General features: G+C 34.7%; 1 protein-coding gene across 1 annotated transcript in view; it reads left to right on the forward strand.

The window, feature by feature from the left end:
- Positions 1–5,198: 5,198 nt before the first annotated feature.
- Positions 5,199–26,466, forward strand: part of RWDD3 (RWD domain containing 3) — a 28,311-nt gene continuing 7,043 nt past the window's right edge. The window contains 1 exon segment of the mRNA XM_074262752.1: positions 5,199–5,557. Within this exon segment, the coding sequence (XP_074118853.1) occupies positions 5,488–5,557 (70 nt within the window). The 5' untranslated portion in view covers positions 5,199–5,487.

Below are 26,466 nucleotides of genomic sequence, written 5' to 3' on the forward strand. Positions count from 1 at the left end.
AATAGAGAGGCAAAAAGCATTTTCTAACACTCATAATATGCTATATACTTTTTACATACATTGCCTTATTAAATCCTTACAACAATCCTGGGCAATAGGCATTATTATTATTTCCATTATGTAGTTGAAGAAACTATAGCAGGCACAAATAAAGTTATTAAGGACCTAGATCATATAGCAAGTGTCTATATCCAATATCGAAGGCAGATATTCCTGATTTCAGACTGAGCTCCATATACACGGCTCCATCAGCTGCATAATAACAAAAGCATAATAAATTTTATCTTCAAGGTTTTTTTTTTGGGGGGGAATAATCCCATGGTCGGTCATAGGTAAATATAAAATAATCCAAGGTGGGTATGGAAGAATACAATAATCTCAAACACTTCATGATTTTGTGTGTCACTCAATTGTGCTTAATTCAACAAGCATTTCTTAAGGATGTGTAAGGTTCAGTATTAATTACTAGGGGAGCTAATAAATTTCCTCTTACTCCAATTGACTTATTCTAATGATTCTAGTTAAGTGAGAAGAATAGTGAGAATCCTTTAGTTGGTTTATTTTTTTGTCTGGAAAGGAGTGGATGCAAGATGGTGGAGTAAAGCCAAGAAGCTTCTCAAGCTTTCTTAGTTTCTCTCAAAAACCACATGAAACTATGTTGCATCCATTTTAAGAGCTTAAAGCTTTGATCTCAGAGGTGAGATGAATGAGATGGGAGACTCAAAGAGTATGAAAAGAACTTCAGTTTATTATGCTGTACAGCCTTATTGACATACATTTTTGCAAGCATGATCAGCATGTGAATAGTAGGCCATTCAGAGAATCAGCTTGTGGGCTTTGCATATGCCTAGTATCTGTTAATGGGAGGAAAACCAATCCAACAATTTAGCAACTCGCTCACAGGCAAGAAAGAGGCCTTTATCGAGGCATATCGAGCTGTGACCCTCAGACCAACATCCATTCCCATGATCACAAATCATTGCTCCTTGCATAACAAGGGCATTTCTGCAATGTGACAAAAAACTTATTGTGCACCAAAGGTTGAGATGGGCTCTGTACTCCCTCTTGGTAGAATCGCATAGCCTAGCAATTCCCCCTTTTTTTCTTTTACATAAAAAGTCCTTTCTTGAGCTGCAACCTCTGAAAGGATGGTGGAGAAATATCTATAAAAACATCCTGATATTACACGGCAACAACAAAGCAATAACAACATCACAACACACAGGGCAATCCATGATTCTAATTTTCACCACCATGAAGATGTATTATGAAACCAATATATGGTTTTTCAGCAGTTTTATCTGGATTCAAATCTTCATGAGAAGCTTTCTCTATGTCAGGTGCTAATTTATATAAGCTTTCTATGTCACCTTCAATTGTGTTATTGAGAAATTAACCATTCAAATGCCTCTAGATATTGTGCCAATCATAATCTTGTCCTGTATGATTATATAGCAAAGGGATTACACAAACCTTTGCATATCTGTAGTCACATTGTAATTGAGCCTGGAGTTTCAGTAACTCCGCTTCTGATCCTATTTCCAATGATACTTAAATCTTTTATTATCTGATACGATTGTTAATTTATCTTAGTTTGTCAGGCAAAACCCACTGAGACATTCCTAACTATTTCCTCTATATATCTAGCTTGTATTCTGCTATTTTGTACGTTAGATATGGACATTGCAAGAGAGACTGATGAAACTATAAGTGAAACCAACATAGTAATACCTCATATGACACAGCTGATACATCTTTTTTCTAATGGGACTTCTTTTCTATTATGGTATTATGGTACCTTCACCACCAAACTTAACCAAGACTCCAGCTCCCAATACCAACAGGAGCACGAGAAATGCTGATGGTAATGTCTTTAATTGGTACAATACCATTTCTCACTTTTGACAGAAAGTATTGATACATGTGCTCTAGTGATCACAAACACAGTCTGATTTTCAATTTCAGTATCCAAGCAATCACTAACTGTACAATTCTAGAAAGTAACATTGTAAAAATCTAATGTTTCTTTGGTAATAGTTACAAAGTCTCCCCATATGAATACACGTTTCCCTCCCAGGTAGGCTTTAGTATAGAATTGATATCCGATTCTCCTGCATTTGTCCAAGATGTTTTTCCATGTGCCAAACTGCTGGCCCAATTCTTGAGTGACAAGAATGAGTTCCATGGAGGCTTGTGTTTTCCATAAACCTTTCCAGGCATTGCCTTTGTAAGGTACCCAAACAGGTACTGGGAGACTGTCATAAGTCATCTTTTAAACCTGATGCCAAAATCCAATTTGCAATTGTATAACAATACAGCATGTAGATATGAGGGGACTATCTGATGATCCCTTTATGTAGATATACTACTGTAGCCTTCCCACATGTATGTATCCCCTCATGCCCAGCATGTGTGTCACATGATACCCCATACCCAAAACTGGCATTTGTAAAGTCATGTTCTTCACTTATGTGCAATAGGTATTATTCCTTCATGACCAGCACAAAGAAAGCCTATTTGCAAGACAGCAAAGTTATATTTTATTCTTGCCATAGTTCCATTATATTTCTCAAGGTGAAATTTGTCCCCGATTATTCAGGATGCATTTCCTGTTAGCACTACATCTGGTATGTGTTTCCCCAATAAGATAATCCAAGGTTATCCATCATGATAGCCCACATTTTGGCCTCTGTTGCCAAAACTCGTTGTATGTAACACAAACCATATATATAGAAAATATCTTCCTAGAGGTCTTGGGGGCACATCTTCTACTCCTTTTAGACAATCACCTCTTCTTACTTCTTTTCCTCTTCAGTTCAAAGACAACTTTGAGTTGTCTGATGGCAATCCACTGCTGAAGATTTTCTCCTGTGGAGATACAAGCATATCCCGGCCCCCACATTAGAACCCTATAGGGTTCCTCCCATCCTTCAAAACCCTTTTTCATTATCCTGCTTACATTCTTTGGGTGTCCTCTTAATGAAGATGAGGTGTTATCTTTGAGCGATTCCCTGTCTATGTTCACCAAAGAATATTTCATAGCTGGATTTAAATCATTTGAATCAATTTTTAAGTAATTTATTGTGTACACCGCTTTATCTATATCTTTCTGAGTGACCCTATCTCTATCTCCCTCTTTTTGTTTTTTGATAAATCTCTTGAGGGTCTGATTGGTCCTTTCCACAATGGCCTGACCTGTAAAGTTATAAGGAATCCCAAAAATATGATGTATGGAGAATTGTTTTAAAATTTGTGAGGTATATGAGGGTCCATAATCAGTCTTGATGGTGTGTAAAATACCCATAGAGGCAAAACAGTGAAATACACTTATTTATTACATGTAAAGCAGCTTCCCTTCATTGAGAGGATGCAGATACAAAGCCTGAATAAGTATCAACTGTAACATGAATGCATTTTTCCCATATGTGTAAAATCCACTTGCCATATATCATTTGGCCTGGGGTTAGTCCCCAACCCTACAGATCTTTGAGAATATGGCACAGAAGTTACACATCTTTTTAGTATACTTGCTATATTATACTATACTATACTATACTATACTATACTATACTATACTATACTATACTATACTATACTATACTTTTTACTATACTATAATTTTTACTATACTTTACTATACTATATTATACTATACTTACTATACTTTTTACTTCTTGCTGGGACACCCCATACAATCTCCAGAGAGATCTGGTAGACAAATGCAAATGTTCATGAACTTTTATTGTTTGTTCTAGAGGGCAGAGAAGAATATATTGTATAAGCAGACCATCCACTATGTAGTTCATATAGTAGTTTAAAAAGATACAATCACATGTGAAAGGTATGGAAGAAATCACTGAAATATACATTTTTTTCAGTTAGAATATTTTTTTTATTAAGTCACAAGCATTAATTCACTTGATTAGTGATGGGGATGGTACCATATAGTTTTGACTTTTTGGATGATGTTTGTTCCTTTGTATTCAAAGAAAACCAAGGACATCATGATGTTGAGAACAAGGTATAGTGTATTTGACAATTGGCCAATATGAGTTCTGAATGCTCTATCACAAGGTCATGTACAAATAGTCCATTTCAATATTTAAAATGGATTCTGAATATTCAGGTGTGTATCTATATTTTCCTTGCTGTGTGGTTCTGTGCCATGTCTTCCATGTCTCAAAACTGATACTAAAATACTTGAGATGTCTTGAGTGAATGGTTAATGTTGAACATTTTAATTAGCAGTTTTAGACACATAGTAGAATTCAAGAGGAACATTAGAAAAAGTAAACATTTTTTCTTATTTTAAAAATGGTATTGAATTGCATAATCTTTGTCAAATTGAAACAGAGGAGCAGTGCCCTTCATAATATAACTTTAGCACCGTTCATTGTAATTAAGATAGTTTCTGGTTATATTGTATAATATTTTATGAAGGAAAAAAAACAATTTAGTCAATGCAGAATGTGCCACATATTTTGTTGAGTGTGGCATTTAATTTTCATTATGTTCTCAAGTGGGACAGATCATAAAATCCAATTGTTATTACTGTTCTTATTCTTTTGTGGTTATTAGATAAGTACTCAGATGGGGAAACTGAAGTCTTGCCTGTTTTTTATAAGGCAGTTGATTTTTGAGGAACTCTCCAGAGAAAATAAAGAAAAGAAAGGGACAGGTGGCAACAGGTTAACTATCAGGCAGTGTCTGAAACATCTACAGTTTCTGTCTTCAAGTTTCTACTCCTAAATGATGAATTCCAGATGTATACGCTTGTAGTAGAAACATGAAAGAAAAGAAGAATGGGCAGCCTTTGTTGTGACCCTGACTTTTGTCTATTTAATTATGGGTGTTTTAATCCTGTTAATATGTGTTTGTAAATTTTCCCAAGATCAATACCTGCTACAACCATCCAGAAGTGATAGTGCCTCTTGCGTTCCTCAGTGTGTGGACCATGCATGCTGTGGCGGGCGAGAGGGGGAATAACAGCAACAAAACAAAACAAAACAAAAAACAACAAAAAAAAAAACGGTGAATTGTTAAGGGACAGGTCAATCAATTCCCCAGAGCCTCCCCAGCTGTGGATCATAGCATCTGAAGGAGTTGCTGGGCAAACTTTTCTGACACAGGTGTTGGGGATTCGGAATGAGATAAATTGGAGACAGAGGGAAGAGGGAGGGAGGCCTCTCAGTCAAAGATGTCAGAGAACAGCAACTGTCTCAGTCTCCCTGTGTCATCCTTTCACAAGAGGAGATCCATTCTGGGTTGGATCTTCAGCAGCCACTGTCAGGTGCTCCCCTGTATTCCAACAGAAAGTCATTTCCTAGTGAGGGACATCCTAAGTAGTTTCAAATAAATGTGTGGTTGTCTTTTCAGTTAACCTCTGAAATGATTGACTTCCAGTTGGGAGATTGAATTAATGGATGAGATTCTACCTTGTTTCTTCTGGAACTATAATTAAAATTTCTCCAAATATTTAGAAGCGAGATGACTGCAACTTTCCTGAGGTCAGAGAGTGATGGAAACAAAACCAGCACATTGGAGTGGAATCATACAGGTAAGGTTTTTTATTCCTATCAGACTTCCCTGCTTTGGTTTTCCTGGAATAGGGAGATAAGGTGAGTGTTTTAAGATTTGGGATGGAAATTGTTAAATTGTGCAATTGTTGCTGTTATGGATGTATGGGAATTTTATATGTGTCATGATTATTTGATGCTTTAGCTTAGAAATACATGGCCAATGTGATAATTTGTTTAGTTTGATAGTGTTTATTCATACAAAATGTGAATATATATTCATCTAAATATATATTTATATATATATATATATATATTCATCTAAAAGTTCTTTTGAAGCAAAGCAATCTTAAGAGTTAGTGATATAGAAAAGAATGTCAACACAACATCTAAAAAGGAAAAAAAAATCTAACAACAACCAGTTATATTCTAATGCTTGCTTTCAAAACACAAATTTCTTTGCAATCCTTAAGCCACTTCTACAAACATATTTTAGATTTTTAATCAAAATAAAATACCGTATTTACTGTGTATTTTCTGGTACAATAAAAGGTATAGAAAAAGGAAAGTTGGACCTTATCCATAAACCTCATCCTTCTCCCACTCTTTATTTTCAGCTGTTCTTATCTTTCTAACTTGAGCAGATATTGGGTAGTTAAAACTTTGCTAGTTTAGGTCCTGGGTCAGGCAGCATGTAAGGTGATATATTTCCTAAGCTAGTCCCTTCCTGTTCCAAACCTTTAAGCCTATGATAAATTTGGCCAAGCTTCAGCTGTCTTCTCACTCATAATGAAAAATAACTAATTGGAAAATTAGTTGTAAAATTCTATGTTTTTATCATCCAATCCATAGTGCTTTTGTATAAGGAAAGCCCTTTTGTAAATTGAAGCATTATGTAATTTGATAATGAATAAAAATAATAATTGTTATTAAAATATAGGATAACATTTTCTGATAGTTTATTCCATAAGTTTTTACTAAGCACTTTATTATATCTAATGTGCAAGATCACCAGAGTATTTTTTTTTTCCTAGTGGCATTAGAGGTGGTGTGGCAGGAGGGAAGGGGAGGGAGTGAAGAGAGAAGGCAATAAAGTAAAAGAAACAAAATCTTCTATTTCTAAATTGGATTAAAATAAACCTATACTGTTATGTCAGCTACTTTTGTGATAGACCCAAAACTGTTAAAACAAGGTTGTTATAGATGACAATTATATAGAACAATGAATACTTTTTCAGGGACTTAAAAATAGTAGTTTAAAAAGATGCAATCACATGTGAAAGGTATGGAAAAATCACTTTTTCAGTTAGAATATTTGTTTTCTTAAGTCACAAGCATTAATTCACTTGATTAGTGATGGGGATGGTACCATATAGTTTTGACTTTTTGGATGATGTTTGTTCCTTTGTATTCAAAGAAAACCAAGGACATCATGATGTTGAGAACAAGGTATAGTGTATTTGACAGTTGGCCAATATGAGTTCTGAAGGCTCTATCACAAGGTCATGTACAAATAGTCCATTTCAATATTTAAAATGGATTCTGAACATTCAGGTGTGTATCTATATTTTCCTTGCTGTGTGGTTCTGTGCCATGTCTTCCATGTCTCAAAACTGATACTAAAATACTTGAGATGTCTTGAGTGAATGGTTAATGTTGAACATTTTAATTAGCAGTTCTAGACACATAGTAGAATTCAAGAGGAACATTAGAAAAAGTAAACATTTTTTCTTATTTTAAAAATGGTATTGAATTGCATAATCTTTGTCAAATTGAAACAGAGGAGCAGTGCCCTTCATAATATAATTTTAGCACCGTTCATTGAAATTAAGATAGTTTCTGGTAATATTGTATAATATTTTATGAAGAAAAAATGCCATTCAGTCAATGCACACTGTGCCACATATTTTGAGTGTGGCATTTCATTTTCCCTACTTTATCAAGTGGGACAGATCATAAATCATGGAGGCTTATGCTTCCTATGCACTCTTTGTCTATGTCCTAATAGTTATCCACAGGGGAAATATCATATATAGTTGATAAAGCTGGAACCAGAATGTAAAAGGCTAAATTTAAATTCCTCTATTGGGTATTTAAATTTGATTTTAAAGGCAATAAAGAACCCCTGGAACTTCTTGAACAGAGGAGTAATATAGTCAAGACATATGCTGAATGTCAATTTGACTGCTATGTAGAGGATGCATGGGAGAAGAGAGAAAGTAGTAGGGAAACCAATGAGGAGGTTATTAAAATAGTTCAGGTAACTAGTGAATTAAGAAACTGAACAATAGTTTTATCACAACTGTGATAAAGAAAGGAAATTAGATTATGAAAAGCAGGTGATTGGAAGGATGGCGGTGTTATCAACAATATAAGAACATACAGAAGGAGGGTGGGTTGGTACAAACATATTGATATTGATATTTCTATTATGCATTCAGCTTGACATGTTCAAAAAGCTGTTGATATGTAATTGGCATTCATTTTAATCAGTGGACCAATATTTTAAGTACTATGTGCTATGCACTTTTTGGGCCTTGGGAATAGGTACCATTAATGAAATAATCCTTATTCACAAAGTACTAATATTGTTAGGGGAAGACAAGTACACATAAATATAAAGATAATAAATACAAATACATATTAATGGCATATGCAAATATATATAAAGTAGTTAATTACAAGTCAGTTTTTAGGAAGGAAGATAATAGCAGTTTTAGGGTTCAGGAAAAATCTCATAATCTGAGATGCCCCTTTCTTCCTGCGCCTTAGTTTTATAGTGCTTGATACCCCATGAATACAGATAAAGCAAACTAAAAATACAGAATCTCATTGGTTTATAAAGAGCTAGCAAGCAGATAAGGGCCACTTGTTCAAGTGGTCATGGTTATTTTCCCTTGTTGGACAATTGAGGGATGACAAAGGATGACAAAAAATAGGGGATTTTCCATATAATTAAGTCACCTCTGCCATACTGGGTTTGATGAGCATAATAAGGAAAAACTAGGTTGGAGTGCTCTAGATATCTCCTAAATAATTTGCGATCTGTAGTTCATATTTCTTAGGTCTAATAACAGAATTTATAGTCACTATCCTTTTTTAAAATTATTATTATAACTTTTTATTTACATGTTATGCATGGGTAATTTTACAGCATTGAGAATTGCAGAACCATTTGTTCCAATTTTCCCCTCCTTGCCCCCACCCCTTCCCCCAGGTTGACCAATACATGTTAAATATGTTAAAGCATAAATTAAATACAATATTCATATACATGTCCAAACAATTATTTGCTGTTTAAAAAGAATCAGACTTTACCATTAGCCTGTGAAGGAAATAGAAAATTCAGGCAGACAAAGGCAAAGGGATTGGGAATTCTATGTAGTGGTTCATACTCATCTCCCAGAGTTCTTTCGCTGGGTGTAGCTGGTTCAGTTCATTACTGCTCTATTGGAGCTGATTTGGCTCATCTCATTGTTGAGGGTCAGGTCCATCAGAATTGATCATCATATAGTATTGTTGTTGAAGTGTTATAATCACTCTCCTTATGGAATCATTATCAAATTGATTAATACTTCATTTTAATCAGCTATCACAGTTCACATTTTTCCCTTAGTTCATTGTCTCCCTATTTTTTTAGAGATCTTGAGAAGCTAGACTTCTGCTCTCTAAAAAATATGATTGACTTAATTTCTTAATAATCTAGTTTTAAATGTATAATTAATTGACACATAATGGTTTATAATTAAGCACTTCCATTCTTCTGATATAGTCAGAAGAACTTTACCAGATACTTCTATATTCTTCTGTATTTCTAGAAGATTAATTAATTGAACATTTTTGTGGGCTATACCTTTGTCATTTTTAAATTTATATTATTGCCTCTGTTATGGTTAATTTTGTTATCTACATGTAAAAAAATAGTACTTTCCAGAGAGTTTGATATTAGAGGTTTACTACTTAATAGATAATTCTTTGTCATACCTATAACTAGCATTTCTTGTGTCCAGAAAATGTAGGAAATGAACCCTTAATTCAATTCTTAAAGAGACATTTATTTAGGTGTAATGGTGAAAGAGAACTGGGAAAAGAAAAAAAAAAACTGTCAAAACACAAAGTTTCATGGGTGAAGAGGAAGGAAACCCTTGTCATGGGAGGGAAGAGAGTACCAAGGCAGCACAGCTGGGATGTTGGAAGGTCTTGGGATTTAGCTGGTGTGCATGGTATGTACTTTGTTCTGCTGTTAGTTAACCCCGTTAATTTAGGTTTGCTATTGGGCTTCAATGAAGCATTCACAAATAATTGAACAATTAAGAAAAGGAAGTTTAAATTATACTAACCATTGCAAAAATATACTACAACATTACAGTGGCCCCTCCTTTCCAGCCAATATGGAAACATATCTGCTAAGCAGGACTGAGTATGATGACTCAGGTGGTTTTCAGAAATTACCAAATTGGAGGGAACCTGACTCCATGTGAATGGGTTTTTGTGAATGGGTTTTTATTCCCGAGGTTTCTGAGGAAGCCTCATCAAGGAAGGCAGGGGCCAATCAGGTTCCCAGAACTTTGTTGCTTTTTAGGGAAAATTAATTTGCAGGAAAATATGAACCCTGGTTCTATCACATGTGCTGTGGGAGAGCTCCTATTTTAATTTAGACTACTGGATCTGTGGATCAGGAGTTGCTTGGGTAGGTGTCATTGTCTGATCCCTTTATCTTCTTTCTACTACTAACTGTGTTCTGCACAGTCAGGTGCAAGTGCACTAAAGGAGGGATGGCTTGTGCCTTTGGTATGCACTCAGTAGCAATTTAAACCACTCAGAACACACCACAAGGGACCCAGCAGTGAGAAAAGGTGTAGTGATAGTAGTCTCACTCAACAGGTTGCAGCTACATCCTGTCAGACAGCTCATGGCATACTTGGAAAGTCCATAGTGTTACATAGAGTAACATAGACATGACTTGAATGATAGAACAAAAAGCTCAGGCAACTGAGGGTTATGGCAGTATTACAGATAAAGGGAGCTATGAGTTATTCATCAGGAGGATAAACAGGAATCCAGTCCCTTGGATGTTGATTGCCTTCTTGACTTGTCATTTGTTTCTCTCCTGTACCTTTTATGGCCTAGGTAATTTCTAAGGTTCCTTTTAACTCTAATATTCTGGGATACTATTTGGCCAGAATTTGCTGGTAATTAATTCCCTGACTGAAGAGTTTCAAGCATTTTATAATCTTCAACTAAATAAATATCTGTAATTTTAATGAGAAATGGATTGATAGTCTTTTCTCAGGTTTATAATCTAGAAACTCTGGTAAATTATCTTGGTGGGTCAGAATATAGTAATGAGGAGGATAAAATTATAATCTGCTTCCTCTGCAAACCAGTTTTACACAGACTATAACTCTGACTCTTAGTAATTGTGAACAAAGGCTAAGAATTTGTGTCTGGATCAGTGAAAGCTCTATTCTCATTGTTGCAAAGACTTCAAAGCTCATTCTATATGGATAATGAATAAATAATTCCTTATTTTGGAAGCAAAAGGGAAATATGACCCAATGGTATTATACATACATACATATATATATATATATATATATATATATATATATATATATATATATATAGTTTTTTTTTTCCAGATGCTGTTAGTAACCTGGTCCTTTCTACCAACAGTACCAGTCATGACTAAAATGCTGTACAGTAGTGTGATGGGATCAGATGCAGGATTACTTACTATGCTATCTTTTGTTGATTTCTTGTATAATAGAATGAAGCTAGCTTTCATTGCATTTGAATTTCAGATAATTTATTATTAAATTCAACTTGCCTAGAAGGATCAGGGAAAGTATGTTCCAATTCCTCTTTTTATCTTTTGCATGTATTTATAACTGAATAGTGTAGATAGCTAGATAGTAAGACACAGCATGAAGCCTCAATCACGGAAACACTTAAATATTTCAGTTAGACTTTGTTTTTGAGGTTGTAAGCATTCTGGTCCATCAGCACATATATCTTAGAAAGATTCTGTCAAAAGATCAAATGAATATAGCAGGTTTGATTGCCATTGAGCTGAATGAAAAAGTTCCTACTATGTGCCAACTGAAATGGTAAGCACTAGAGTTAGAAAGACAAAGACAATTATTGCTCTCTAGGAACTTGTTCTAATTGGAAGAGATAACATATTGTGCAGTATTGTGGCTAAGGAAGCACATTTTTAGTCTGGAAAACTTGGCAGGATGGGGTTAATGGGGCCACTGAAGGAGAGTTGACTTGAATATGGTTCTAGTATTAGAGAATAATAAAGGATACTATGATTAAGACAATGAGACCCCAGATCAGAAGTTGTAGAAATGAAAGGGTTGAAACCAACAAAGCTCAGGTCTATCGGCAAGGTATTTGATGAAAATGAGTAAGTAGGTGGTGCAGTGGTGCAGAGAGTGCTCGACAGGAAGAACTCAAATCTGACCTCAGACACTTATTAGCTTTGAGACCTGGATGAGTGGGTGGGTGAGAGAGTCAGCCTCAGTTTCTTCATTTAATAACTGAGAATAATAGTATTTATCTCTTACATTTGAAAATTCAGGTAAACTGAGGTCTTATGCTATGAGTCTTAACCAATAATTTGGGTTAATGGCCTCTCTAATAGACCTGAGTGAGGGCTGACAGAATCTTATTTTTAGGTGTGTCTTCTACTGATTAACTCTCCTTGCAAAGGTAAAACAATCCAGATAGGTAGATATTTTAATAAGGAGATGGGTTAAGAGTCACTTCAGCTGCTTCCCATTACTTCTTTGAGAGAAGGGAGTAACCCCTCAAGTGATTGCATTAGTTTTAGACCTGAAGAAACAGGTATTCTGTTTCCACTTTGAATCAACTTGAATTTGTATTAAGTGGGTATTGGATGAGACTACCCTAGTGGAGATACTAATTAATAGAATTGAGACTCAAAAGGACTGGAGACTACCTTGGTAAAGGATAAAAGTAATTACAAAATAAAAGTTTGATCTTTAAGCAGTTTTCTCTAGAATATAAGTGAAGAGTTCTGTTAAAAGGGTAAGAATTTAGACTTGAAGCATGAGAGAATTTTAAATCTATGCCAGCTTCATTAAGTCTTAAAAAGTTTTCAATTTTATCCCTTGCATGGTTGTTGTGGTGACAAAGACATTTACAGAATGTATTGCAAACTTTAAAGTGCTATATAAATTTAGCTACTGCTGTTAATCATTATTATATGTTAATCATAGATGAAGATTAGAGAGAAACCTACTTTAGTGACCCTTTTCTTCTGAAACAAGTCCCATCTTTTTAATTTAATAAAAAAATATTTTGTCAGTAATGCCTATTTATATTACAGTTTTTGAAGAATTAAATATGCAGTGGGAAAATACAATGGAAACACTCATGCATGAGTAAATGCTATTAAGAACTAGTTGTATTAACTGTTTGGTCATGTGTGTGTGTGTGTGTGTGTGTGTGTGTGTGTGTGTGTGTGTGTGTGTGTATTTATTTACTGTATTTAACTTACTCTATCATATTTAACATGTATTGGTCAACCTGCCATCTGGGCGGGTGAAGGAGAGGAAAAATTAGAACCAAAGGTTTGGCAATTGTCAATGTTGTAAAATTTACCCATGCATATATCTGGTAAATAAAAACTATTAAAATTAAAAAAAAAAGAAAAGAACTAGTTGTATAGTTGTACTAAAGTTTGTACTAAAGCAGTACAAAAGCTGTCATCAGTAGATGACCTGAAAAGGCAGTAGGCTGATAATGCAATGACAACTTGTGTTCTTCATTGGTATCCATGAAATGTCAGGAAATCTAGCAGAAGGCCCTTTGGATCTCCTTTGGAGCAGATATGGGAATACCAATACAAAAATTTCATAGATGAGAAGGTATGGATACATTTTTCTCTTCATTGTTGGAGAGAGTATCCACATATACATGGAAGTCATCATTCTGGATCTGTATTATTTTGTGAGGAAAAATTTTATGTGGATTATGTGGATGGTGTGTGGAAAGGTGAAGAATTTACAGATTAAGCTCATTGATCAGAGACAGTTAACTAAAGTGAATCAGACCTATAGGCCCCATCACATGATTTTAGATAAGGCGTAGGCTGCATTACATTGTCCAAAAAAGGAGAGGCCAGAGAGGTTGTATATCACCTTGTCTACTACATTCCACTGACCAAATAGGGGAATACAGACTATATGACCAATCACAACATATTGGATTTTGGAGGTTCTTTGTCTGAAATGTATAAAAGCTGTGAACACTTTCAAGGGAGTGGCTCTCTCCTGCTATGAATTTGGCTCACAGACAAGGATGGGGTTCGCTTCTCAAGATTCTAATAAATAATGCTGCTTTCTATGAGTGATCTCTGAGTAGTCAATTTGGGTAGGTCTTTTTGTCCAAAACAATGGTATCCAATCATACTTTCTGTTTTTAATCTGAAGAAATTTGGCCCATTCCCTGTTAATATATGATCTGTGGAGATGAATATGTATTTTGTATCTAAACCATTATTGCCCTAAAAGATTATAAATCACTTTTGTGAAACATTACACAGATAAAGAGCATTTGCTAGTCATTTAATGTTGTAATAAAAATATTTAAAATATATAATGTTCTTTTAAAAATCTGATCTTATGCTTTTCTCAAAGACATAATATTCTTCTGTAGGTGTTTGTATAGTTGCTTCCTTCTGTTTCACAGCTCAGTTACAGTCCTGTAATCACTCCCATAAGACTCAAATAATAAGAATTTAAAAAACGCATTCTGTTGCTTAAACTGGGCCTTCAAATCAGTTTCTTACTGATTTAAGACTGAATGCTTAGCTTTATTATTACATAAGCACTAATTCTTTTCCCCATTATATCACTTCAAGTCAACCCTTAGTCTTTTTTTTTTTTTTTTTTTTTTTTTTTTGAGGTTGGGGTGAAGTGACTTGACCAGGATCACACAGCTAGGAAATGTTAAGTGTCTGAGACCATATTTGAACTCGGGTCCTCCCAATCAAAGCATAAAGCTTAGTTTGTATTACCTGTCTTTCAGGTATGGTAGCCCTAGTAGAGTTCTACAGGATAAAATTAATTTACAATTAGCTATGATCAAAATTGCCAACTATAATCTGTAAGATGAAGTTTAGCATACTGTGCTATTTCCGTTGAAACATAATTCAATAGAATATATCTTAATCAAGCTCCTTCTATAAAATGAAGATCCCAAACTATGGAGGGAAGACGCAAAATACTTAGTAAAATTCTAAAAGAGTGAAGAATTAGCAGAGGTCATAGTAAGATGTTCCCAAGTACTAGGTTGAATTTATATCAGGAAAGAATATTAGGAAATAGGCCATATTTATATTAAAAAACCTATAACATTATAGCAATAGACTTGGAAACAGTATTTGACAAAAGGTAGAGCTTATTTATGTTGTACTAAAAAGCTCACGTATTAAATTAAGTATTTTTAAATATTAAAAAGCTGAAAAGTAAATATGGAAATACTAGAAATTTTTTGAATGAGATCAGAGGTAAACCAGGAGGTTCATTGTAATTAAAATCCAAAAATGTTTATTATAGGAAAATAAGGAAAAAACAGAGGGAATTAATTTGAGGCAAATCAGAAGTGAAGGTACATCACTGTGGATGATATTTTGGTTTGCTCAGAGCAGGAATTCCTAATCAAGACTATTTTGGCAGTTTGAAAGCCTATGAGACCTGTCTAAGAATGTTTCATAATGAATGACACAAACAATTCGCATTTCTATAGTCCTTTAAAGTTTGAAAAATACTTTACATATTAAATGTCTCCATAACAACTCTGTGAGGTCGATGCTGTTATTAGCTGTTTCGGCTAACAAAGGAAACTGAAGCAGGCAAAGGTTGTCACTTGTCCAGAGTCACACAACTGGTAAATGTCTGAGGCAGGATTTGAACTCAGTTCTTCCTACTTTCGAGTCTCACAGTCTGTCTACAGGTATGAAGTATGCATGAAATATACGAAAGAGGATTGTAAAAGAAACCAGAAATGCATAGATGGGGGTAAAAACCCTGAAATAAAACTGTAGATGTTCAATGAAAATTTAATCAAAACAATAACTTGACAGTAATCTAGCAGGATTACAGTCTACAAATCATCACCTTTTTTGATATTTCTTTTAAAAATGGCATGAGGGGACATCAGAATGAGCATAAAATATCTAAAATACTTAGAATCAAGTCACCAAGGAGTATTTAGCAATCATATAACTATACATCCAAAATATTTTTTGCAGAAAAATAGGAAGGAAATAGATTGTATTTTGCTTCTTTACTGAAGCTACTGTTTCAAAGGAAATCCACAACAATCAAAAACTAGCAGGAAACGGTAGAGAAATTCCATTCAAGCCAACAACAAAGTGCCAAAAAAAAAAAAAAATCTGTTAGTCATTACCAAAACCTATCCTATAGATACAACTGTAAACTTAATTTCAAAACTACTTAAAGAAATAAAGAACAAAATAATTAGAGGGATATTTATTGCACATGGTTGGGTCATATTATTAAAATAAAAGTGAACATGACGAAATAAATTCACAAATTCTGTTATGCTAAGCTACCAAAGGAGTAATACTTCATAGTTGTAAGCAAAATAATAACATACATTAGGAAGAACAAGAAGTTTATAATGAGGGGGTGGAATAGGGAGTGTAATAATGAAGGCATAGGACTTTCAGATCTCAAGCTCTATTATAAAGCAGTAATTATCCAAATTATTTGGTTCTGATTAAGAGAATAAAAAGTGGTATCAAAGGAACAGACTAAATAAACAAATCAGAATTTCAAGAAAACTCACTTTTCACATAACCCAAGAACACAAATTATTTGGAGTTGAAGTCCCTACATATTCTCATAACAAATTATCTTTTCCTGTTAGGTTGTATAGGAGAGAACTTTCCTTCAGGTCCAGATTTTGGCTTAAAAAAATCGGGAGCTATGCATTTTTGTTTTGTTTTCTTTTTTTTTTTCTTTTTAGATCTGATTTTTCTTGTGCAGCAAGATCATTGTATGGATAGGTATGCGTATATTGGAGTGAACATAGATTTTAACATGTGTTAGAACACCTGCCATCTTGGGGAGATGGGGGGAAGGAGGGGAAAATTTGGAACAGAAGGTTTGGCAAGAGTCAGTGTTGAAAAATTACCCATGCACGTGTTTTATAAATAAAAGCTATTTAAAAAAAAAATCAGGAGCTATGGGGCAGCTAGGTGGCAAAGTAGATGGAACTTCAGACCCTTAACACTTCCTAACCATGTGACCCTGGGCAAGTCACTCAACCCCAATTGCCTCAGGGGAAAAATAATAAGAAAACAGAAACTATGTGAACACAGCCACTGAACATGAGAACCTCGAAGAATTCTTCATATTAAATAATAATTCTTAGAAAACCTGGCAACAGGTGAAAGGAAAACAAGGTGTAAAGACTAGAATCTTACACTATATACCACAGTATCCTGATGGATATTCCAAAATTGATCAAAGACAAGTTCCTGTACGGACCCAAGGACAGATAGAAGCATTTGTTATAGTAGTAAAATAGGTGCCTATTAATTGGGGAGTAGCTAAAATTGTGGTATATGAAAGTAATGTCTTATTATTACATTGTAAGACATGATGAATATGAAGAATTCACAGAATCTTGGAAAGATTTATGAACGAATACAGTGAAGTGAGCAGATAATATATACAATAACTATACCAAGGTGATTAAATATATATTTTTATTTATATCTCTATTGTATATACCTCTATTTATATTGACCAAGTTTGAAACCAGAGACGAGAAAAAGCAGCATTTTCTTTTTTAAAGGGTCAGAATATTTGAGTATGGAATATTTATATATTTTTGAGGCAGATTTAATGTGTTGGTTGATTTTGCCAAAATAAGATTTTTCTTATTAGGGAAAGCTTCCTGGATACTGACTTGGGGGTAAATTCAAAAGTCAGTGTGAATAAATTGAAGACATCAGTTCAACTTTTTTAAAAGATAAAGGGAGATAGATAATTGGAAAGGAATTAGTGGTTGGGCTGCACCAATGTAATCATGGTGATGATACGATTTTAATTTATGGATTTATTGACATGCCAATCAAACTACCAAGGGATTATCTATAGAACTTTATGGAACTGAATAAAATAATAATGAAAATCATTTGGAAAGATACAGTTTCTCTGTTCTTAAGGAAAACAATGGAAAAAATAAAATTGAAGGCAGCCTAGCATATTGTAAACTACATGATCATGCAGTAGTCATCAAAAACGAGTTAGTATTGGTTAAAAAATAGAAAATTGATCAATGGACCAAACTAAGTAAATAAGATCTAAAGGTAGTAGAAAATCTTAATCTGGTATTTGATAAACCCCAAGTGTACTAGTCATATATGTTAACTATATACATAATCATATTGACCATAAATGGTAAAGATTTGATATTTGAGGGCTAAGGAGCAAACAAGCTGCCAAACCTGGAAAGCAATACAGGGCAGACATTATTTTTTAAGCCAATACCTTATACTGTATAACATGATAGGCTCCAAATGGTTATTGCCATCTTCATATGGCTAGGGAAAGAATCCTTAACTTTTGTTTTGTTTGTTTTTGTTTTTGTTTTTCCCTGAGGCTGGGCTGAAGTGACTTGGCCAGGATCACACAGCTGGGAAATGTGATGTGTCTGAGGCCACATTTGAACTCGGGTCCTCCTGAATTCAAGGCCAGTGCTCTATCCACTGAGGCACCTAGCTGCCCCCAATGGGCTTAGTCTTTAAAGAATACCTGGAGATGTTTGGATGAAATCTAGTCTAGAATCATGTTTTTGTTTTCATCATCATGAAATTGAATATTCTGACTCGATATGCTTTAGGAAACCCAATCAAAGCATAAAGCTTAGTTTGAATTACCTGTCTTTCAGGTATGGAAGCCCTAGTAGAGTTCTACAGGATAAATTAACTTACAATTAGCCGACTATGATCAAAATTGCCAACTATAATCTGTAAGATGAAGTTTAGCATACTGTGCTATTTGCTTTGAAACATAATTCAGTAGAAGATATCTTAATCAAGCTCCTTCTATAAAATAAAGATCCCAGACTATGGAGGGAAGACGCAAAATACTTAGTAAAATTCTAAAAGAGTAAAGATTTAGCAGAGGTCATAGTAAGATGTTCCCAAGTACTAGGTTGAATTTATATCAAGAAAGAATATTAGGAAATAGGCCCTAGTTATATAAAAAAACTATCACATTATGGCAATAGACTTGGAAACAGTATTTGACAAAAGGTAGAGCTTATTTATGTTGTACTAAAAAGCTTACATATTAAATTAAGTATTTTTAAATATTAAAAAGCTGAAAAGTAAATATGGAAATACTAGAAATTTTTTGAATGAGATCAGAGGTAAACCAGGAGGTTCATTGTAATTAAAATCCAAAAATGTTTATTATAGGAAAACAAGGAAAAAACAGAGGGAATTAATTTGAGGCAAATCAGAAGTGAAGGTACATCACTGTGGATGATATTTTGGTTTGCTCAGAGCAGGAATTCCTAATCAAGACTATTTTGGCAGTTTGAAAGCCTATGAGACCTGTCTAAGAATGTTTCATAATGAATGACACAAACAATTCGCATTTCTATAGTCCTTTAAAGTTTGAAAAATACTTTACATATTAAATGTCTCCATAACAACTCTGTGAGGTTGATGCTGTTATTAGCTGTTTCGGCTAACAAAGGAAACTGAAGCAGACACTTGTCCAGAGTCACACAACTGGTAAATGTCTGAGGCAGGATTTGAACTCAGTTCTTCCTACTTTCGAGTCTCACAGTCTGTCTACAGGTGTGAAGTATGCATGAAATATACAAAAGAGGATTGTAAAAGAAACCAGAAATGCATAGATGGGGGTAAAAACCCTGAAATAAAACTGTAGATGTTCAATGAAAATTTAATCAAAACAATAACTTGACAGTAATCTAGCAGGATTACAGTCTACAAAACATCACCTTTTTTTGATATTTCTTTTCTTTTCTTTTATTTTTTTATTTTATTTTTTTTCTTCATTTTTCCAAATTATCCCCTCCCTCCTTCCACTCCCTCCCCCCCGATGGCAGGTAATCCCATACATTTTACATGTGTTACAATATAACCTAGATACAATATATGTGTGTAAATACCATTTTCTTGTTGCACGTTAATTATTAGCTTCCGAAGGTATAAGTAACCTGGGTAGATAGACAGTAGTGCTAACAATTTACATTCGCTTCCCAGTGTTCCTTCTCTGGGTGTAGCTACCTCTGTCCATCATTGATCAACTGGAAGTGAGTTGGATCTTTATGTTGAAGATTTCCACTTCCATCAGAACACATCCTCATACAGTATTGTTGTTGAAGTGTACAGTGATCTTCTGGTTCTGCTCATTTCACTCAGCATCAGTTGATTTAAGTCTCTCCAAGCCTCTCTGTATTCCTCCTGCTGGTCATTTCTTACAGAGCAATAATATTCCATAACCTTCATATACCACAATTTACCCAACCATTCTCCAATTGATGGACATCCATTCATCTTCCAGTTTCTAGCTACAACAAAAAGAGCTGCCACAAACATTTTGGCACATACAGGTCCCTTTCTGCTCTTTAATATTTCTTTGGGATATAATCCCAATAACAGCAATGCTGGGTCAAAGTGTATGCACAGTTTGACAACTTTTTGGGCATAGTTCCAAATTGCTCTCCAGAATGGCTGGATTCTTTCACAACTCCACCAACAATGTATCAGTGTCCCAGTTTTCCCACATCCCCTCCAACATTCATCATTATTTGTTCCTGTCATCTTAGCCAATCTGACAGGTGTGTAGTGGTATCTCAGAGTGGTCTTAATTTGCATTTCTCTGATCAGTAGTGATTTGGAACACTCTTTCATGTGAGTGGAAATAGTTTCAATTTCATCATCTGAGAATTGTCTGTTCATATCCTTTGACCATTTATCAATTGGAGAATGGTTCGGTTTCCTATAAATCAGGGTCGGTTCTCTATATATTTTGGAAATGAGGCCTTTATCAGAACCTTTACTTTTAAAAATATTTTCCCAATTTGTTACTTCCCTTCTAATCTTGTTTGCATTAGTATTATTTGTACAGAAACTTTTTTAGTTTGATGTAATCAAAATCTTCTATTTTGTGATCAATAATGATCTCTAGTTCTCCTCTGGTCATAAATTCCTTCCTCCTCCACAGGTCTGAGAGGTAAACTATTCTCTGTTCCTCTAATCTATTTATGATCTCATTCTTTATGCCTAAATCATGGACCCATTTTGATCTTATCTTGGTATATGGTGTTAAGTGTGGATCCACATCTAATTTCTGCCATACTAATTTCCAGTTTCCCCAACAGTTTCTTCCGAATAATGAATTTTTGTCCCTAATGTTGGTATCTTTGGGTTTGTCAAAGATTAGATTGCTATAGATGTACCCTTTTTTGTCCTTTGTATCTAATCTGTTCCACTGATCTACCATTCTATTTCTTAGCCAGTACCAAATGGTTTTGGTGACTGCTGCTATATAATATAGCTTTAGATCAGGTACACTTAGACCACCTTCCTCTGACTTTTTTTTTTTATTTTTTATTATATATATATTTTTATAATATTATCTCTTGTATTCATTTTTCCAAATTATCCCCCCCTCCCTCTATTCCCTCCCCCCGATGACAGGCAATCCCATACATTTTACATGTGTTACAATATAGTCTAGATACAATACATGTGTGTGAATATCATTTTCTTGTTGCACAATAAACTTTAGATTCCAAAGGTACATGTAACCTGGGCAGACAGATATTAGTGCTAACAGTTTACATTCACTTCCCAGTGTTTCTTCTCTGGGTGTAGCTACCTCTGTCCATCATTGATCAACTGGAAGTGAGTTGGTTTTTCTTTATGTTGAAGATTTCCACTTCCATCAGAATACATCCTCATACAGTATTGTTGTTGAAGTGTACAGTGATCTTCTGGTTCTGCTCATTTCACTCAGCATCAGTTGATTTAAGTCTCTCCAAGCCTCTCTGTATTCCTCCTGCTGGTCATTTCTTACAGAGCAATAATATTCCATAACCTTCATATACCACAATTTACCGAACCATTCTCCAACTGATGGACATCCATTAATCTTCCAGTTTCTAGCTACAACAAAAAGAGCTGCCACAAACATTTTGGCACATATACGTCTCTTTCCGCTCTTTAGTATTTCTTTGGGATATAAGCCCAGTAGTAGCGCTGCTGGGTCAAAGGGTATGCACAGTTTGATAACTTTTTGGGCATAATTCCAGATTGCTCTCCAGAATGGCTGGATTCTTTCGCAACTCCACCAGCAATGTATCAGTGTCCCAGTTTCCCCACATCCCCTCCAACATTCATCATTATTTGTTCCTGTCATCTTAGCCAATCTGACAGGTGTGTAGTGGTATCTCAGAATGGTCTTAATTTGCATTTCTCTGATCAGTAGTGATTTGGAACACTCTTTCATGTGAGTGGATATAGTTTCAATTTCTTCCTCTGAGAATTGTCTGTTCATATCCTTTGACCATTTATCAATTGGAGAATGGTTCGGTTTCTTATAAATTAGGGTCAGTTCTCTATATATTTTGGAAATGAGACCTTTGTCGGAACCTTTGTTTTTAAAAATATTTTCCCAATTTGTTACTTCCCTTCTAATCTTGTTTGCATTAGTATTATTTGTACAGAAACTTTTTAGTTTGATGTAATCAAAATCTTCTATTTTGTGATCAATAATGATCTCTAGTTCTCCTCTGGTCATAAATTCCTTCCTCCTCCACAAGTCTGAGAGGTAGATTATCCTCTGTTCCTCTAATCTATTTATTATCTCCCTCTTTATGCCTAAATCATGGATCCATTTTGATCTTATGTTGGTATATGGTGTTAAGTGTGGATCCATATCTAATTTCTGCCATACTAATTTCCAGTTTTCCCAACAGTTTTTTCCGAATAATGAATTTTTATCCCTAATGTTGGTATCTTTGGGTTTGTCAAAGATTAGGTTGCTGTATCCTTTTTTGTCCTTTGTATCTAATCTGTTCCACTGATCTACCGGTCTATTTCTTAGCCAATACCAAATGGTTTTGGTGACTGCTGCTATATAATATAGCTTTAGATCAGGTACACTTAGACCACCTTCCTCTGAGTTTTTTTTCATTAGTTCCCTTGCAATTCTCGACCTTTTATTCTTCCATATGAATTTTGTTGTTATTTTTTCTAGGTCATTGAAATAGTTTCTTGGGAGTCTGATTGGTATAGCACTAAATAAATAGATTAGTTTGGGGAGTATTGTCATCTTTATTATATTCGCTCGGCCTATCCAAGAGCACTGAATGTCTTTCCAATTATTTAAATCTGATTTTATTTTTGTGGCAAGTGTTTTGTAATTTTTCTCATATAATTCCTGACTTTTCTTTGATAGATGGATTCCCAAATACTTTATATTCTCAACATTTGTTTGGAATGGAATTTCTCTTTGTATCTCTTGCTGTTGCATTTTGTTAGTGATATATAAAAATGCCAAAGATTTATGTGTATTTATTTTGTATGCTGCCACTTTGCTATAATTCTGAATTATTTCTAATAGCTTTTTAGCAGAGTCTTTGGGGTTCTCTAAGTATACCATCATGTCATCTGCAAAGAGTGATAGTTTGATTTCCTCATTTCCTACTCTAATTCCTTGAATCTCTTTCTCGGCTCTTATTGCCGAGGCTAGCGTTTCTAGTACTATATTGAATAGTAATGGTGATACTGGGCAACCTTGTTTCACTCCTGATCTTACAGAGAAAGGTTGCAGTTTATTTCTATTGCATATTATGCTTACTGAAGGTCTTAAATATATGCTCCTGATTATTCTAAGGAATAATCCATTTATTCCTATTATTAATATGGTCAATTATATTAATAGTTTTCCTAATATTAAACCAGCCCTGCATTCCTGGAATAAATCCTACTTGATCATAGTGTATTATCCTGGGGATGATTTTCTGAAGTCTTTTTGCTAATATCTTACTTAAGATTTTAGCATCAATATTCATTAAGGAAATTGGTCTATAATTTTCTTTCTCAGTTTTCGATCGACCTGGTTTAGGTATCAGTACCATGTCTGTGTCATAAAAGGAGTTTGGTAGGACTCCTTCATTCCCTATTTTTTCAAATAGTTTATATAGCATTGGGGCTAATTGTTCTTTAAATGTTTGGTAGAATTCACATGTAAATCCATCTGGTCCAGGGGATTTTTTCCTGGGGAGTTGATTAATAGCTTGTTCTATTTCTTTTTCTGAAATGGGACTATTTAAGCAATTTATCTCCTCCTCTGTTAATCTAGGAAGCCTATATTTTTGGAGGAAGTCATCCATTTCACTTAAGTTATCAAATTTATTGGCATAAAGTTGGGCAAAGTAACTCATTATTTCTCTGATTTCCTCTTCATTGGTGGAAAGATCCCCCTTTTCATTTGTAAGACTAACAATTTTATTTTCCTCTTTCTTTTTTCTGATCAGATTTACCAAAGGTTTATCTATCTTATTGGCTTTTTCATAAAACCAACTCTTGGCTTTATTTATTAATTCAATAGTTTTTTTACTTTCAATATTATTGATTTCTCCTTTTAATTTTTGTATTTCAAGTTTAATTTTTGGTTGGGGGTTTTTAATTTGGTCTTTTTCTAGCCTTTTAAGTTGCAAGCCCAATTTGTTAATCTTCTCTTTCTCTATTTTCTTCAAATAAGCATAGGGCCTAGAGTCAGGGCTTAGCTAGACAGTTAGGGCCGGTAGGTTTTTAGCTCAGGGCCTAGACTCAGGGCTTGGCTAGATGTTTAAGGCCAGTAGACTTTCAGCTCAGGGCCTAGACTCAGGGCTTGGCTAGATGGTTAGGGCCAGCAGGTTTTAGCTAGGTCCTAGAGCGAGGGCTTAGCAAGACGGTTAGGGCCGGCAGTCTTCTAGCTCAGGTCCTAGAGTCAGGTCTTGGCTAGACGTTTATGGCCGGCAGGTTTCTAGCTCAGGGCCTAGAGTCAGGTCTTGGCTAGATGTTTAGGGCTGGCAGGTTTCTAGCTCAGGGCCTAGAGTCAGGTCTTGGCTAGACGTTTATGGCCGGCAGGTTTTTAGCTCAGGGCCTAGAGTCAGGTCTTGGCTAGATGTTTAGGGCTGGCAGGTTTTTAGCTCAGGGAATAGCTAGACGCTGACCTAGACGGCATAGAGCCAAGCCCTGCCTTGAAAGCCCTGAGCTGCGCCTGACCGCCCTGGCCATAGAGCCAAGCCCTATCTTGAAAGCCCTGATCTGTGCCTGACACATAAATTCGATAACTTAAATGAAATGGAAGAATACCTTCAAAAATATAGCTTGCCCAGATTAACAGAGGAAGAAGTAAGTAGTCTAAATAGTCCCATCTCAGAAAAAGAAATAGACCAAGCTATTAACCAACTTCCTGAGAAAAAGTCCCCAGGACCAGATGGATTTACAGGTGAATTCTACCAAACATTCAAAGAACAACTAACTCCAATGCTATGTAAACTATTTGAAAAAATAGGGATTGAAGGAGTCCTACAAAATTCCTTCTATGACACAGACATGGTACAGGTAGATCGAAAACTGAGAAAGAAAACTATAGACCAATTTCCTTAATGAATATTGATGCTAAAATCTTAAATAAGATATTAGCAAATAGACTTCAGAAAATCATCCCCAGGATAATACACTATGACCAAGTGGGATTTATACCATGAATGCAGGGCTGGTTTAATATTAGGAAAACTATTAATATAATTGACCATATTAATAATAGGAATAAATGGATTATTCCTTAGAATAATCAGGAGCATATATTTAAGACCTTCAGTAAGCATAATATGCAATAGAAATAAACCATATTAATAATCAAATTAATAAAAACCATATGATCATCTCAATAGATGCAGAAAAAGCATTTGATAAAATCCAACATCCATTCCTACTAAAAACGCTTGAGAGTATAGGAATAAATGGACTATTCCTTAAAATAATAAGGAGCACATATTTAAAACCTTCAGTAAACATCATATGTAATGGTGATAAACTAGAACCTTTCCCTGTAAGATCAGGAGTGAAACAAGGTTGCCCACTATCACCATTACTATTCAATATAGTACTAGAAACTCTAGCCTCGGCAATAAGAGCCGAGAAAGAGATCCAAGGAATTAGAGTAGGAAATGAAGAAATCAAATTGTCACTTTTTGCAGATGACATGATGGTATACTTTGAGAACCCCAACGACTCTGCTAAAAAGCTATTAGAAATAATTCAGAATTTTAGCAAAGTCGCAGGATACAAAATAAATCCACATAAATCCTCAGGATTTTTATACATTACCAACACAATCCAACAGCAAGAGATACAAAGAGAAATTACATTCAAAATAACAGTCGATAGTATCAAATATTTGGGAATATATCTATACCAATCAGACTCCCAAGAAACTATTTTAATGACCTAGAAAAAATAACAACAAAATTCATATGGAAGAATAAAAGGTCGAGAATTGCAAGGGAACTAATGAAAAAAAAGTCAGAGGAAGGTGGTCTAAGTAAGTGTACCTGATTTAAAGCTATATTATAAAGCAACAGTCACCAAAACCATTTGGTATTGGATAAGAAATAGACTAGTTGATCAGTGGCATAGGTTAGGTTCACAGGGCAAGATAGTGAATAAAAATAGCAATCTAATCTTTGACAAATCCCAAATTTTGGGATAAGAATTCATTATTTGACAAAAACTGCTGGGAAAACTGGAAATTACTATGGCAGAAACTAGGCATGGACCCACATTTAACACCACATACTAAGATTAGATCAAAATGGGTCCAAGATTTAGGCATAAAGAACAAAATCA

This window comes from Sminthopsis crassicaudata, chromosome 4 (genome assembly GCF_048593235.1).
Source record: "Sminthopsis crassicaudata isolate SCR6 chromosome 4, ASM4859323v1, whole genome shotgun sequence".
Lineage (NCBI taxonomy): Eukaryota > Metazoa > Chordata > Mammalia > Dasyuromorphia > Dasyuridae > Sminthopsis > Sminthopsis crassicaudata.